The sequence below is a fragment of the Herpailurus yagouaroundi genome, unplaced genomic scaffold, assembly GCF_014898765.1.
Source record: "Herpailurus yagouaroundi ecotype Mexico unplaced genomic scaffold, PumYag 141, whole genome shotgun sequence".
In the NCBI taxonomy this organism is placed as follows: Eukaryota; Metazoa; Chordata; class Mammalia; order Carnivora; family Felidae; genus Herpailurus; species Herpailurus yagouaroundi.
In genome coordinates this window covers 75,661,709-75,677,348 of record NW_024412396.1, presented here as the reverse complement: position 1 = coordinate 75,677,348, position 15,640 = coordinate 75,661,709, and the positions used below count along the sequence as shown (strand labels likewise).

The window sequence follows — 15,640 nt, the reverse complement described above, 5'->3', positions numbered from 1 at the left end:
TGGGCACCGTGTGTCTTCCCTGGCCTGGCATTAGACGCAGGCGGCGGGGGGTGGGGGTCTTTCAGTTCTTCTAAATTTAGTCTAAGACTGTCAGTGCCAGGCAACCTTCTCTGGGTCCCAGTCCCCTGCCTCAGGAGGCCAGTAAGGTCGAGGGAGAATGTCTATGCAGCTCTAGGTGAACCCATGCTGGGCTCCATTCCAGAGGTCCTCAGGGGCCTTCCTGGCCTGGGGGTCCCAGAGAGGAGTGTCTCTGGGCCTGCCCTCTGGAGGGCTAGCCCAGGACTGCTCATGGGAAGACTGCTCTTTCCCAGGATGCTCAGAATGATCTGTGAGCTGGGTTTTGAGGGATGCCTAGGAGCTCGTCCAGCCGGGAGTGATGGGGATGGTCGCTCAGGTTCAGTGGCCGAAGTATGTCCAGGAGAAGGCTGCTGGTGGCCACTGCAGGCGCCAGGGCCTCTGCGTTTGTGCAGGCACCCCCGTCTGTTACCTCCTGAATGCTGTAATTATGGGTCTGTAACCACCCTGGACTGGGTGCTTCTCACAGACAGGACCCATCTGAACCTCTCTTTGTCCCCAGCATCGAGCCTGGCAAAACCAGGGATGCCTAGTACATGTTGGCCGAATGAATGAACCAGATTCAGACCAGCAGGGGTGCTGTGGTTTAGGAGGGCCTGGGGTTTCTTGAGGGGAGGTTTTCCTTATGTCGCCGCGGAGGGCTCTGGGTTCTCATTTGCGCCAGCCGCCTGGTCTCCTGGCCCTACTTTCTTCACACTTGAATTTCTTTTCTCTCCTACGCTGGGGCAAGAAGGAGGAGCCCGGGGCCCTATGGGTGGGAACAGGGGCGCCCTCGCCAGGGGCTTGGGGAGGCCAAGCAGCTTACAGCAGAGCCAGAGGGCCTGCCTGGAGGAGGTGGCCTCTGCTGGGTTGGCAGCTTAGGGAGGCTGGAATATTTTGGGGGCCGGGGTGAAGGCGGGGCATCAAGCCCCGAGGGCCCGGGCTCAGGTCCCAGGGGGATTGCAGCCCAGGCGGAGGGGAGGCCCGGCCCCAGGGGACTGGGTGCCTGTCTGGTGTCGTGGCAGAACCACGCGCCGGGGGTGGGGGTGGGGGTGGGGGGGATGCGGCAGTGGCTCAGAAGGCCATGGGGGGGGGGGCAGGCCACATGGGAGGGTGGGCCCCGACTGGGACCCTAGGTGCGGCGGGCTCCCTGGCCTCACTGTGGGGTTGGAGGAGTGGGCCTGGGCCGGACACAACCTCACACACTTCCCTTTGACTCTTCCAGAGGCTGGGTGCACTGGCTGGGCTCGGGGAGACCCTGCTGAGAGGGGACGGTGAGCGGCGCCCTGGCTGGCCCGGCCCTACCGGAACAGGGCACCATGAACGACGTGGCCATCGTGAAGGAGGGTTGGCTGCACAAGAGAGGTCAGTGCCCTCGGGTGCTGGGCCTGGGGCAGGGGTCCCTCGGGTGGCGTGGAGCCCGTGTGGGCCGGCCAGTACGGTGGCTGCCTGGCTGGGTCCCTCAGGCGGGAGAGGCCCCGCCGCCTCCCTCCCTGCTTTCCTGGAAGGCAGTGAGGACACTGGGGCCCCCGTCCAAGGCCTGGCTCGCTGGCGGCCCCGGGGCGCTGCCCGAGGGCTCCTGAGGGCAGGGCAGTGTTACTTGGCCTGGCCCAGTGCCCGCCTCAGGCCTGGGCTGTGGGGCGGTGTGGGGGTGGGGGGCTCTGCAGCAACCAGGGGCCCGGCCCCGGTGTGTTTGTGCCGGACCTGTGAGCCGTCCGAGCCCAGCGCCCGTCCAGCCTCTGCTGTCCGCGGCCTCAGGGCCCTGCGCCCAGGGAGGGGCTTGGCGGGTCCTGGTATGACAGGACATGTGGCCTTGGCCCCTCGCCCGCAGCAGCCCCCTGCCCCGCAGCCCTCTGTGACTCGGGGGTGGGGCGTGGAGCGTGGACAGGTTTCATGTGTAGGTGTCCCCTGGGGAGTCACTCCCTCCTGCCCCAGGGCGGGGATTAGCAGCCACCCCCTTCCTCTTCCTCTAGACTTGTTCCTTCCCAAGGCTTTGGTGATCCCCGCTAGCTGGTTAGCCTGCCCTCACGGGTGCCCTCCGGCCGATGGCGTGAGGGTTCCCCCTCCCCACCCCGGGATCCCACAGGCCGTTGGGAGGGGGAGCCTCAGACACGGGGAGCAGACGGGGAGGTATGCTAAGGCGACCGGCCGCAGGCTGGGTTTTGTGGGATGCGCGGGAGCCCCCAGGAGAGCAGGCTGGCAAGCGGCGGGGCCTGGAGCGGCAGAGAACGGGGGTCAGGGGCCGCGGAGGGGCTCGAAGCACGGGGTCCAGGATGTGGTCGGCCATGTGCTGTCAGGGCTGGCTTTGGTGGCTGCAGGGAGGACGGCACACTGGGCCTCGAGACGGAGGCGAGGAGGCCCCCGGGCCCCGTGGTCCGTGGGGAGCCCTTCCGCCTGGCTTCTCCCGAGAACCCCCAGCACGCACCTGCCGTCTCCATCTCCGCCCCCAGTGCTCACCTGCTGCCGTCCCCGGCCTGCTCCCTGTGTCCTGTGCCTGGAGCCCCGTCACCAGGCCGGGCTCCGTCTGCCTCACCTGACAGCCCTGTCCTTCACCCTTCACCGGCCCCGGGCCTTTCTTTCCTCCGCGCCTGACCGCAGCACGGGAACACGGTCCCCTACCTGAACCAGCAGCAAACATTTGTTGACTGACCGTGAGATTAAGATGCTCCTGGCCCAGTTGCTGGGACGTCCCCCAGCCGGGCTGGAGCAGGGGCGCCTCTCTGACCCCTGGGTGAATTTCAGGTTGCCCCTCAGGGCACGTGCCTTCTGAAGGGGCGGGAGGCTGGGGTATCGGGCCGGGGTGGGGGGAGGGTGGCCGTCCAGAAGGCTGGGTTTGGATCTGACCTGGCTGCTCTGTCGCTGTGTCCCTCTCCAAGGACAAATCCGTTGAGCTCTTCGGCCCTCGGTGTCTCACGTATGTGATGGCAACGGTGGCAGGGAACGGCCTGGTGAACTCTAGGGGGCCCCCAGTCTGGGCACAGCCAGCCTCAGCAGCCTCACTGGGAGAGAGGGTCCGTGCTCCCTCCGGGAGGTGGGCATCCTGCTGGGGGGAGTGACCTCTGGGCTGTTTCCTGGGTGTCCTGATACTGTGTACTCTGGGCAGAGAAGCCACGGAGGACAGTGGGGAGTCCAGCCTGCGTGGGGATGCCCGGGTTTGTGTTCCGGCCCTGTGCTGACCTGTTCTGGGGTCCAGGCGAGCCCTCCAGGCCTCAGGGTCCCAGTGTGTCCAGTGGGGAGCCCGTCCCCGGGAGACTGAGTTCAAGCTGCCGACGGCTCAGAGGTGTGGCTGGGAGGCAGGCTGGGCCGGCGGGGATGGTGGGCAGACGGGCGGCCCCAGAAACGGGGGGCTTCCCGACCGAGAGCTGGACACCTGGACGTGCGGGCAGCCCGAGTGATAAGCAGACACCCCAGCTCTAGGTGGAGCCCCCAAGCAGCGGGCAGCTGAGCCCGTGAGCCCCCAGCGCTGATGGCTGGAGCTGGGCTCAGCACCGCTCAAACACTCGTGCACTCTCTTGATTCTTAAAGGCTGACGATTTTTGAAAACGAGGCCTGCTCCAGGATGTAGGTCTGGCTGAGCTTGGCCTGTGGCCTCTGGTTTTGTCTTCAGACCGCTCTGTGCTGAGGCCACGGCCTGTCTGTGCAGCTGTTTTGGGACATCCCTGCCCGGTGGCCTCACTCTTGGAGCCCAAGCTGTGGGCTCTGTCTACCCGGCCAGGCTTGTGGTTGTTTTCCTGGGTGTCCCTGACCCACAGGCAGGCCAGCTGGACCAGGAGAGGGGAGGAAGGCAGTGAGGAGCTGGGCCACGGAGGCGGGAGGGGGCTCTGGGCCGGGGTGGGCGGCCCTGGGGACCCCTCTGCTCACGCAGACAGGCTCCTGGCCAGGAGGGTCTGGCCCAGAAGCGTGCTCGGCAGTCCTCAGCGGAGCACAGCCTGGCCCCCGGGGGTGGAGGGGTGGGATGAGGAGAGCCGGCCCTGAGGTCTGCGAGCACATGTGCCGAGCGCACGGGGCGCGGTCGTGTCTCCCTGCCCTCTCGCCACCAGGGACGGTGCCGGCCGGGGCCCCGAGTTCACGGAGCTTAGCAGGTCTGGTCCCTGGCCCGTCTCCCGCCCTGCTGTGCCCCAGCCCTGAGCCCTTTCCCAGCGGGGATCCGGCCCTGGTTCCAGGCCGAGGTGGTCCGAGGCGTCCTGGTGGAGGTGGGCTCCTGGGCCGGTGGTTTCTCCCACCTCCTCTCCCTCGGTGGCGACTAGGTCCCGTCTCCCGCCGCGGCCACGGCCGTTCCCCGTGTCTCACGTGTGGCCCCGATGAGGAGACCATGGTTTCCCCTTGCTGACACAGTCCCCTACCCCATCCCTGGTCCTGGGGTGCCCCTGGACCTTTGAAGGAGGCAGCGGCTTTGCTAGGCAGACACCAGGGGACCGGCCTGTGGGCCTGCTGAACGCACTTCTGAGCGCAGACCTGTGGGGTTTCCCGTGAAGGCCCCGTACCGTTGCCTGCGCACGGGTGCCACCAGGGCGAGGGGCTCAGCAGGACCGCCAACGGTGGGTGTCGCTCCCCTTACCCTGTGCCTCGGGCTAGAGGGCAGGGCTGCTCTGGGCCTCCTGGGCCTCAGTTTCCCTGGCCGTCAGGTGAAGGGCGGCCCCAGTTCCTGTACAGGTCACACCGATGTGGCTATGGCTTCCGTCCCAGCAGCCCCTTGGTCCGCGAGGCCGACCGCGCAATGCCTTGTGTCTGTGAGGGTCCGGAACTGCCCCTGGGACAGGTCAGGGCAGTGTGGCCGGGCCTGGGGGCGAGGGCAGGTGCCTAGGAGGGAGGGCCCCGAGGTGTGCTGCAGGGCCGCTGGGCCTGGCGTGTGGCCGTGGCCGTGGCCGCCATCGGTGGGGCTGTTTCCTGTTTTGTGAGCGTGTTGGGTTCTCCCTGTAGAACAAACAGCAGAAGAGGAAGCTGGGGCGATGCGTGGGGGGTGAGGGGTCACTGCCCTCCTGGCCCTGGGTCCCTTGGCCCTTGCTGGTGGCCCCAGCGGGTGGCTGTCCCATGGTGAGCCAGGCGCCGGGCAGGGGCTGGGGGGGGGGGGGGGGGGGCCCCGGGCGGGGGAGGGGTGAGGGGCCACAGGGTAGGCTCTGCTCCCTCCAGCCGGCCCTGGGTAGCACGTTGTGCAGGGGAGAGGGTCCCGAGCCCCCCTGCCCAGACCCCCACCGGCCAGCGGCTCTCCGCAGAGGCCAGGCTCGGTTGCATCAGGCCGGGTTCCTAGAAGTGCTGTGGGCTGGCGCGGGGTGGGAGCTGGCCCGGCCACCGCTGGCGTCCCTCCTGCCCAGGCACACCCAGCCGGGCTCGGGGCCAGCGCCCTCCCCGCGGGCCCTCCCGTAACTGGAGCCCGTGGCTGTGGCTCCGTGCCTGCTCCCCAGGGCCACCCCACGGTGGGCACATGCCCACTGTTCCTGCCCACTCCACGTGCCCGGTCCCTGCTTGGCGGCCCCCCGGGCAGGCCCCCCGAACAGATCTGGCCCCGGACAGGCCGGCAGAGGTTCCTGGGGTTCCAGGCTGGGGTGGGCCGGTCGGGTGAGCCACGGGCCAGACCCGGGAGCCCTGCCTGGCTGAGCCCTCGCCTCCTCTCTCCTGCCTTCAGGTGTGTTTCTTTAACCATAAGAAATACTAGACCCGTATTTCGGGGGTGTTGCAGTCGACGGCCGGGTTTGGGAGGGGTTCCTTCTGATAACCCTAGGTGCTTGACCTAGATCTCTGGGCTCTGGATTCGGGTCCACGGATCCCCAGGTGGGCCCCAAGACCGCAGGCCTCTCTCCCCAGGCCCGTGACCCAAGGTGCCAGCAGATAGGAGTGCAGCTGGTGGACTGATGGGTGGGGGGCTGCCCCCTGGACCGTCCAGCCCCCTGGGATGCTTGTTCGTGGAGGTGGGGCTGTGGCTGCCCCCTCACCCTCACCCAACCGGGTCTCTGAAGCCCAGCCTCCCCGAACCCCACTGTGGTGAGGCCAGGCGCACATCGGACGGAGCGGGCAGGTGAGGCGGGTGACCAGCCGCCGGCTTGTGGAGAGAGACTGGGAATAGGCAGTGGGGAGGCCCACGCAGCCCCAGACTGGAGCCGGGAGTGAGCAGGGCCATGGCAGATGGCGCCTGGGCGGTGGGGCTGTGGCCTTATCTGGGGGCGCTGAGTAAGCACCCAGGGGTCTCTGGGCCAGGGTCTCTGGGCTGCCTGGGGCAGGAGACCAGAAATGAGACAGTGGGTGTGGGCAGGGGGCCCCCGGACCAGGGCAGGGGTCGTGGGGACTAAGCCACGTGGAGACGTCCCAGGGGGAGCTGGGACATGTGGTGGGCAAGCTGGGACTAAGGGGCAGCCCCTCTGGCCTGCGTTGGGGGGGGGGGTGCTCGGTGTCCAAGGAGGAGGTGGGGTTTGCAAGGACGATGACATCCGGGCTGAGATGGTCGGCAGGCAGCTGCACCTGGGGTGGGGTGGGACCTGCTGGTCAGTGAGGGGCGCCGTCCCGGGCGCGTCCTGATGCTGCAGGCAGGGCCCGAGCAGCCCCCGGCACTGTCCCCGTGTTCTTTTTTTTTTTTTTTTTTTAATTTTTTTTTAATGTTTATTTATTTTTGAGACAGAGAGAGACAGAGCATGAACAGGGGAGGGGCAGAGAGAGAGGGAGACACAGAATCGGAAACAGGCTCCAGGCTCTGAGCTGTCAGCACAGAGCCCGACGCGGGGCTCGAACTCACGGACCGCGAGATCGTGACCTGAGCCGAAGTCGGCCGCTTAACCGACTGAGCCACCCAGGCGCCCCCCGTCCCCGTGTTCTGAGTCGACCTGTGTGCACTGGGCCGTGACTTTGGGACCTGCCTGCTTGATGGCAGAACCAGAGACCTGTGGGGAGGTCGGCAGGTGTCATGGAGGGAGCCTAGCCTGGGCCGCAGAACCGGGGTCTCCGCTCACCGTCTGTGACCTTGAGAGTCCCTTCCTCGGGCCTCGGGTGCCCTGGGAGCTAGCGGGCACATCACTCCCTGCCCGCCAGGTGGGCCTTCTGGGAGGGCCCAGCGAGGCTCAGGGGCCGTGGGCGGGAGGGGGGGGGGTGTGTGGGGAGCGTCTGCCCTCCATGTGTCACCCCTCTGCTGGGCGGGGGTCGGACGCCTCCTCTCATCCAGCCGTGCCCCTGGCCAGACCCCGTGGATGCTGGGCAAGGCTCAGTCTCAGGAAGCAGGTCGGTACCCCGTGGCCCCGCCTGAGCGAGGGTCTGACACTGCCCGGCCCTGGCGCTCCTTCCTGGGGGCTCCCGGACCCTCAGGGTCAGCCTGTGGCCTAGTATCCTGCTAGTGGGACGGGGACGCGGGGACCGCAGCTTGTGCACAGGCAGAGGCCTGGCAGGCCGGCCCCCCGGCCCCCCCCCCCCCCCGCCAGATGACCCATGCCGGGTGCCCGCCCGCTGCCTGCCCCCTTCCCGGTGGGCAGCGACGGATGGGCCGCCGTCAGCAGGGCTGTTTGCTCACTGTGCTGGAGAAGGTAAATGGACGCCCGGCAGCTGTCGGCCTGCGATGGATGTGCTGGCGGCAGGGGACCGCACGGTCGCCGCCGTCAGCTGGCGCCCGCTCCCCGGGCCTGCTGGGGCTCGCTTTGCTGTGGAGAAGCAGCCCGGTGCCGCCTGGCGCCCTGCCAGCCGCCGCCGCCCCCGCAGCAAAGTGTTTATCCGGCAGTTTCCCCGAGAACCGGAGGCTTGGAGGAAAGGTTCGCGGGGCTCGGGCGTGGTGGCTGAGCGGGCCGGGGCCTGGCGGCGCGGGGAGGGGGGGCCCTCTGGGGCGCCAGGCCTGGGCTGCGCCGTGACTCCCCGCGTGCCCACAGCGTGGGTCCCAGCCCCCAGGTCCGCTGCCCGGGGCGCCCCGATCGTGACGTGGCTCGGGACCCACGGCTGGGAGGCACGGAGGGGACAGGCCCTCAGCCTCTGCCCACCTCGTCCCCAGCTCCTGGCGGCGTGGCCCCGGTGGGGTGACTTGGGCTGCAGGAGGTCAGGATCTTCCGGCATCTTCCTGGAGATGAGCCGGCCCCAAGATGAGCAGGGCTATTAGGAGGGCCCTCCTAGTGGAGGACGCACGGGGACACCACGGCGGCCGGTGCCAGGAGCTGAGGGTCCCTTAGAGGCGCAGGAGGAGGTGGGGGAGCCTGGCTGAGACTGCGTGTCCCCCTCCCCCCACCACCCCAGCCAGGACGCCTAGGGCCCTCCCTGGGGGTGGACCGGCTGCGAGTGAAGGGCTGGTGGGGGGGGGAGCATGGGTCCCCTTCTCTGGTGGCAGGCGGGGCGGGGGTCTCTGAGGGCCAGTGTGGGTCTCTCCCCCACCCCAGCCCAGGGCTGGGCTTCTGAGAGAACCCTGCCCGTCCCACCTGCCTCCCAACTTTGCCATGGCTCCTGTTTCCTGGCTGCAGGGGTGGGGGCCCTCATGGCCGGGCTGCCCAGCTGTGCGGAGGGGACCCTGAGACTGGCCCCCGGGACTGTGAGGACGCCCCACGTGGGCCTTGGTCAAGTGTCTGCCTGCAGCGGGGTGGGTGGGTGGGGAGCCCCTCCGGGAGACCACGGGCTGTGGCCGTGAGTGGCAGGGACCAGCGGTGCACTGCACGGCTTCCCGGAGGTCACCCTGGCTGTGGGCAGGCATCTGTCCCCGGGGCAGTGGTGGGGACCCCCATTTAGGGAGCAGTGACCTGAAGGGCAGACTCAGGCCTCCCTGTTCGTCACCCGCCCGTGCCTGTGCCCGGAGTGAAGGCTCCTAGGTTCCCACCGCCAGCAGCGGCCGGCGAGTGTCTGTCCCCACCCCAGCCCCCGTGGCCCTAGTCCTGTGGCTGAGGACGGGGGTGGCTGTGTCCCCCCTTCGTTACATCCTGTGTCACCCCAGCCTCCTCGGGAGTGAGCAGGGCTCCGGCCCCCCGTCCGCCTGGGCCGGTCGTCTGGCCCGAATCCTGTGTGGGCTGAACTCACTCGGATGCAGGCCACAGCCCAGGACGAAGTCAGCACTGCCTCGGCCCCCAGGTGACCGCCTGGCTGCACGCGGCCGGGCAGAGAAGGGTCCGTGTGTCTCAGAGCCTTGACCCCAGCCTCCCCTGCCTCCCCAAGGGCTCTGTGGGCCGGGCTGCCCAGGCGAGGGGCCGAGTGAGGCCGCCTTCCCTGGCCCTCCCGTCCCACCCGTGTGTCCTGTGGCTCTAGGGCTCAGCCACGTGGGGAGCGGCAGGGGAGCAGCTGGGGGCCGACCGTGGCCCCCCTTCAGCGCCCTGGGTCAGGGGGCTGCTGGAGGGTCCGGCGGACCCACTGTCTGTCCTCCTGGGCTCCTGCCCAGGGCTCATGCAGACTGGGGGCCTGTCCCTCAGCCTCTTCCCCGCCAGGGCCGCTCCCTTGCCGCCCCCCCCCCCCCCCGCCCCAGGGCTGGATTGTAGAACCTTCCTGGGCCCGGAGTGGACCAGGTGCAGGGTCAGGTGGCCGGGGCGAGTCCCGGTGGCACCCCCGTTCCGGGGATCCTGCGGCCCGGTGGGGAGAACCTGAGGCCCAGCCTGGCGTGCGGGCGCTGCAGAGCAGGTGTGCACGTGCCGACCGCGTGCACAGGGTGCGGGGCCGGGCGCGGTGGGGGCTGGCGGCAGTTGGTGAATCAAGATGGATTTTCGGGGCTGCGCGGGCGAGGCGCTCATCACTCTCCCCGCTCAGTTAGCGTCCCGGGGAGCGGCAGCTGGCGGGATGAGCGACACTCCATCAGGGGCCGACAGCTCCAGCCTGGCGCGCAGGCGGGTGGGAGCGAGCGGCCCGGGACGGCGCGGGTGGGGGGCTGCGCACAGCCCCCGGCGCCCCGTCTGCTCGTGCCCACCCGCTGCCCCGGCGGGAGGCCCGGTGGAGCCGCGTGGGCGGGCGGGTGGGGGGTCCCCGGGCGGTCGGAGGCAGCGGGTCCGAAGGGGGCCGGCCCCGCGGACCCCAGCCTTCCACGGGCCGGGGCGGGGGCTCGGCGGAACCGGATGTGGTTGGGGCAGGGGGGGGGCCTGGAGGGGCCCCCCCCCCCCCCCCCCCCCCGTCGTCGTGTGCAGCGGAGTGAGGGCTGGGTCACACCCCGAGGCCCCTGGCCGGTGGAGGCGGCTGGGCAGCGGGGATGGGGGAGGGGCACACTGGGAGCTGCCGGGTCCCGGGTGGGGCCTGTGCCCGTCCCCCTCCCCTGGGGCCCAGAGCTTGGGGACCCCAGCCCCCTCCCCACCTGCTGCCTAGTGGCCCTTCTGACAAAGCCGTTGTCTGATTAGTAAGTTTTCTATCGTCGTTCAAACTCCTTGCTCGGCAAAATGTAAATGAAATGCTCTTTTTTCCGGGTGTCAGAATGAGAAATGACAGTCGCTGGAATATCACAGGGACATCTGCTCCGGCTCTTAAGTGCGGTCGCCCGCTTATGGCTGATGTGGCAAGACTTGGGGGGAAACTTCCCCGAGCACCTGGGTGGCCCGCGGGTGGGACGCGGTCGAGGGTGGCGGGTCTCGGCCTGCGGACCGCACGGACGCCTCCTGGGTCCGGCTTCCCCGTGGTGCCCAAGACTGTGCTCTGGGCCCCTGGGCAGGGCACGTGGTCACGTGGGCGGTGAGGGGCTGCGGGGGCTGCGCTGCATCAGGGCCCTTGGTCCCACTTGCTGTCCCCTGGATGCTGGGCGCCGGGCTCCTTCCCGCGGGCCAGGGAGGGGCCGGCTCCGGCGGGCAGTCCACTTGCCGTTGCGACGGCGGTAACGGCGCGGCCGACACCTGGCTGGACCGAGCGGGTGGGGGGAGCTCTTAGGCCTGAAGCGCTGGTGGGTGGCTGTAGCCGTGCGTGCTGGGGACCTCCTGGCCTGGCGGCGCCTCCTCCAGAAAGGCCCCCCGGATCGGGCCGGCCTCTCGTTAGCTGTGCCCCTTCCCCCCACGCCCAGGTCCCCTTTCCGACACGGGGGCCGGCTCTCGGTCGTGTCCCGGAGTCACGGCGTCCCGGGTGCACCCGTTCTGGCACAGCCGGCTGCGAGCCTGCCACAGGGACGGGGCTCCCGGGGGGCCTGGGGACAGGGCCCGGCGGCCTCGGCCCTCACCGAGACGCGTCCGCAGGGGAATACATCAAGACCTGGAGGCCCCGGTACTTCCTCCTCAAGAACGACGGCACCTTCATCGGCTACAAGGAGCGGCCACAGGACGTGGAGCAGAGAGAGTCCCCGCTCAACAACTTCTCTGTGGCGCGTGAGTGTGCCCGCGGCCACCCTGGGGTGGAACCGGGGAGGGCGGAACAGTGCCCAGCGGCCCCCCGGGCTCGGGTCCCCTGGGCCTCTGCGTTTGGGGCCAGCAGCTGCCAGGGGCCAGGCTGGGCGGTGCTGGCTTTGCATCACCTCGGGAACCGGTTAGTGGATGCTTCCGGCTGCCGGGAGGTCTTCGTGCGGAGGCCCGAGGCTGGAGACCCCAGACCTGTTCGGGGCACGCTGGCTCTGGGGGACAGAGCCCCGCCCGGGACAGCCGGCTGGCGCTCACCAGGGTCTCTCCACAAAGCCTCTGGGTGGGGACCCTTAGCTTCCGGGAGCCTCTGTCACCCCTAGGAAGAGCCCTCAGAGGCCTGGGCCCCGCAGTGGTTTCCTTCTACCCTCAGCAGGGGTGGGGTCGGCAGGCACAGCGCGGCCGGCCGCGGCGTCTGGCAGAGCTGGACGAACCGGGACCTCTTGGAACCGTGTGGCCGCGGCCTCATCCCGCACCTGTGAGGGGGAGACCCGGGCGTGGAGAGGGGCTGCTGAGCCAGGCAGGCCTTCCTGTGGGGTCTCTGTTTCCACCCTGGAACCTGGCTCTGCCTCGGGGCCAACCCAGGACCCGGGCCGGGTCGGGGGCTGGGAAGTGAGGGATGGGCTCATCAACCGGCCGACCTCCTGGGTTCCTCTTGGGACGCCATCAGGGGTACCGAGTGCAGTGCCCACCGAGGGGTCTGCCCCCCTCCCCCGGGCTTCTTCATACACCCCGTCTCTGGCCGGCTCTGTCTTCATTCAGCCTGGGAGCCTGGGGCTGCCCCACGTCGTCTGGTGCAGGTTCTGGTCTGGGGTCTCAGGAGGAGGAAGCACAGGCTGATGGGGAGGGACTCGTGGCTCCTGTGCCTGTGGGTATGGCGGGGGGGGGGGGGGGTGTCCTGTCACCTTGGCTGTCCTGCCCACCCTCCAGGGTGCCCGGCCCTGTGCTGCAGGGACAAGGGGCATGGCCAGCACACCCCACCCCAAGGGCTTCTGTCGGGCAGTCGCTGCCTTTCCGTCCTCCAGCCTGGGGGTCTCCCGGGGGGGGGGCTTTACCACGACCCGGGTCCGGCGAGTCCCGCCTCTCCATCCTCAGGCTCCACAAAGCAGCTGTGAGAGTAGGAGCCCTGGGGTGAAGGGAGACCAGGGAGGCAGGCGCCGCTGTCCCCTGCAGCCTGGTGGCCATGCAGGGGACCTTACTGCAGTACCTCTGGGCTCCCCCCAGCGCCTCCTTGTTTGGGGCCAGGTGGGGCTTCAGGAAGGAGGCCTGGCTGGGGTGGGGCTGGGTGCCACCGTGCTGGCAGGGGCATGAGGGGTCCCAAGGAATGTTCCGTACAGGCGGAGCGTGGGGGGATTGAGGGGGACTCTGCAGAGGCGCACAGGAGGTAGGCACCCTCCAGAGGGCTGCCTGAGCAGAGCGGGAGGTGCTGGGGCCTCGAAACCGGGCCGCGGTCCGGCTGGAGCGCCAGCCAAGGAGCAGAGCCGCACGGGACAGGGGCTCGTCCTTGGGGAGGGGTGCCGGGGCTGGGGAGACCGGTGGTCTCCGATGGGCGAGCGGGGGGTGGGTGTCAGCACCGAGGAGACCGCCACGGGATTTTCCAGCCCCCACCCCTGTGTCAACACGGGCCACCGGCCCCACGAGGCTGGCCCCAAGCCCCTCCTGGCACCCGGCCCGGGTTCACCTCTTGCTTACTCTCTGCTGAGCCCAACCAGGGGCCCTCGAGGCTGCCGGGGCACAGGCACCGGAACGTCGGAAGCCCCTTCACAGGCCCCGAAACCCGTCTCCTCTCCCACAGACGGAGCTGGCACGGCCTGGGATTTCTCAGCACCCCCTACCGGTTCCCACCCCTCTGGGGGCTTGGTGCATCCCCACAGCCCCTCTGCTCCCGGTGTGTGCGTGCCCCGGGTGTAGGTCTGGGTGCTCCCGGTGTGTGGGTGCTTCCGGTGTGCGTCTGGGATCCCTCTGGAGGGTGGTGGTAGGGTGTCGCCAGTGTCAGGTGGCTGGGTACGGTCCGAGCAGCCTCCAGGGAGGGTCATCTGCCGGGACAGGCGGCCCCTGAAGGGTGAGTCGGCACCAGCCTCTGCCCTGGGGTTGGCCCCGCTTGGAGGGGCAGGGGGCGGGCAGTCATGGCTGGGAAATGGCGGGAGGTTCCTGCTCGGAGGCCAGCTGCCTGCCCTCCTGGGGGCCCCCGTGCTCCCCACCCTCTGTCCAGTCGAGCGGTGTCCTGGCGCGCCGCATGGGCTCGGCGACCAAATGGCCGGGGGGAGACGGCCCGAGGCTGAGGAGACCCAGCCTCAGCCCGCCCTGCAGGGGCGCGTCTCCCGGCCGGAGCACGGCGTCTGGGCTGGGACAGGGGTCCCGGCTCCGTTTTGTGGTCGGGGAAGCCAGAGCATGGAGGGGGGGGGGGGCGCCCCCCCCCCCCCCCCGCCGGGGGGGGGGGGGGGCGGGGGGGGGGGGGGGGGGGCGGGGGGGCTGTGTGGGGCCGGGGGTGTGCAGAGGGACGCTCACGTGCCAGCCCCACCCCCAGAGTGTCAGCTGATGAAGACGGAGCGGCCCAGGCCCAACACCTTCATCATCCGCTGCCTGCAGTGGACCACGGTCATCGAGCGCACCTTCCACGTGGAGACCCCCGAGGAGCGGTGCGGGACGGACACGCGGGGGTGGGGGGGGCGGGGGGGCCCCTGCTCCCCAGCGCTCCCGTGCCCTCCTCAGGCCCCTGGTGGGGTGGACGCGCCAGCCTGCGGGGGGCCAGGCCTCGGTGTCCCCCAGCATCTGGGCCTGGAGCACGGGGCCTCACCCGGCCGCCCTGCAGGGAGGAGTGGACCACCGCCATCCAGACGGTGGCCGACGGGCTCAAGAGGCAGGAGGAGGAAATGATGGACTTCCGGTCGGGCTCGCCCAGCGACAACTCGGGGGCCGAGGAGATGGAGGTGTCCCTGGCCAAGCCCAAGCACCGCGTGGTGAGGCCCCTCCCCCTGACCACGGGCAGCACGGTGGGGGGTGGCGAGGGGCAGGGACGCAGGACCCCCGGAGGGCCGGGCCCCAATACGGCCCCTGACCCCGGGCACCGGCCCGCCGCCCCGCAGACCATGAACGAGTTTGAGTACCTGAAGCTTCTGGGGAAAGGCACGTTCGGGAAGGTGATCCTGGTGAAGGAGAAAGCCACGGGCCGCTACTACGCCATGAAGATCCTCAAGAAGGAGGTCATCGTGGCCAAGGTAGGGCGCAGGGCCGGGTGGCCTGGGGGCGGGTGGCGGGCCGGTGGCTCACCTGGCCCTGTCTTCCAGGATGAGGTGGCCCACACGCTCACAGAGAACCGCGTTCTCCAGAACTCTCGGCACCCTTTCCTGACGGTGAGTCCTGGAGGCGCGAGCTGTCTGCGTGAAGTTCCCCGCCCCTGGCCTGAGGGACCCTCGTACCTTTCTCCCCACACTCCCCGGGCTTCTGTGCTTCAGAATCGAGGCCCATGGGGGCAGGGGTGGGGGGGGAGGTGCTGTTTGCTGCCTCTGCTGTGCAGGGGTGGTGGGTGACCCTGTCTTCCCTCTGCTCTGCCTGAGGCCCCGGGAGGCACCAACCCCCCCCACCCCTGCATGCCGACCCTTCTGCACACAACCTTCCAGCTGTTTCCCCTTTGAGGCTCCGGTCAGGAGGGTCTCTGTCCCTGGGGAGGTTCTTGGCCCAGGAGGGGTGTAGGAAAGCTCTTAGCATCGAGAATGAGCTAGAAGTTGTTTCCTGGCCGAGCCACCCAGGAAGGTGTGGGCGAGCTGGTCAGCAGTGCAGTGGACGGACGGGCTGCGTCTGGTCGTCTGGGGGGTCAGGACCGGGCCAGGTACCACTCGGGCTCTCCTGAGGACCCCCCCAGGCCCGGTCACCCTCCGCCCAGCACGGCGTCCCCAGCCCAGGCGCTGCCTGACCCAAAGCGGCGGCAAAGCAGAGAAGCCCCTTCCCTCCAGTTCGTGCTCCTTCAAACGTTTCCTTGTGAGGCGTGACCGGCCCGCCCCTGTGGGGGGGGGGGTCTTACCTCGTCTTGCTCGTCTCGCTCGTCTCGCTCGCCGCTCTTCCTCTTCCCCAGGCTTCGTGCCCTGCCCTCCCCCTCTGCATGCCCCTTGTCACAGGCGATGGAACTCAGGCCACGCACACTGGCTCCCCTCCTGCGGGCTCCCCACGGGATAGGGCGTGGGACCTGGAGAGTTGGGGACGGTGGCCTCATGGCACCAGGTCTGGAGCTGGTCTCCTGGCCTGTGTTTCCTGTGAACGGGGCTCATCCCTGGCTGCCGGGTGAGACCCAGGGTCTGTGCCTCGTGGGGAAGACTTGGTCCTCCAGGCCTTTCCTTTTATTTTTTCAACGTTTT

General features: G+C 69.3%; 1 protein-coding gene across 2 annotated transcripts in view; it reads left to right on the top strand.

Moving 5' to 3' along the window:
• The first annotated feature begins 1,222 nt into the window (after positions 1–1,222).
• AKT1 (AKT serine/threonine kinase 1) overlaps positions 1,223–15,640 on the top strand; it is an 18,775-nt gene continuing 4,357 nt past the window's right edge. Inside the window, exons 1-6 of one of the 2 annotated variants that reach the window (XM_040478394.1) lie at positions 1,223–1,419; positions 11,133–11,261; positions 13,816–13,927; positions 14,101–14,248; positions 14,375–14,506; positions 14,576–14,641. In XM_040478394.1, the coding sequence (XP_040334328.1) occupies positions 1,374–1,419; positions 11,133–11,261; positions 13,816–13,927; positions 14,101–14,248; positions 14,375–14,506; positions 14,576–14,641 (633 nt within the window). In that variant the 5' untranslated portion in view covers positions 1,223–1,373. The remainder of the gene's footprint in view (positions 1,420–11,132; positions 11,262–13,815; positions 13,928–14,100; positions 14,249–14,374; positions 14,507–14,575; positions 14,642–15,640) is intronic. The other variant, XM_040478393.1, reaches the window with a different exon arrangement.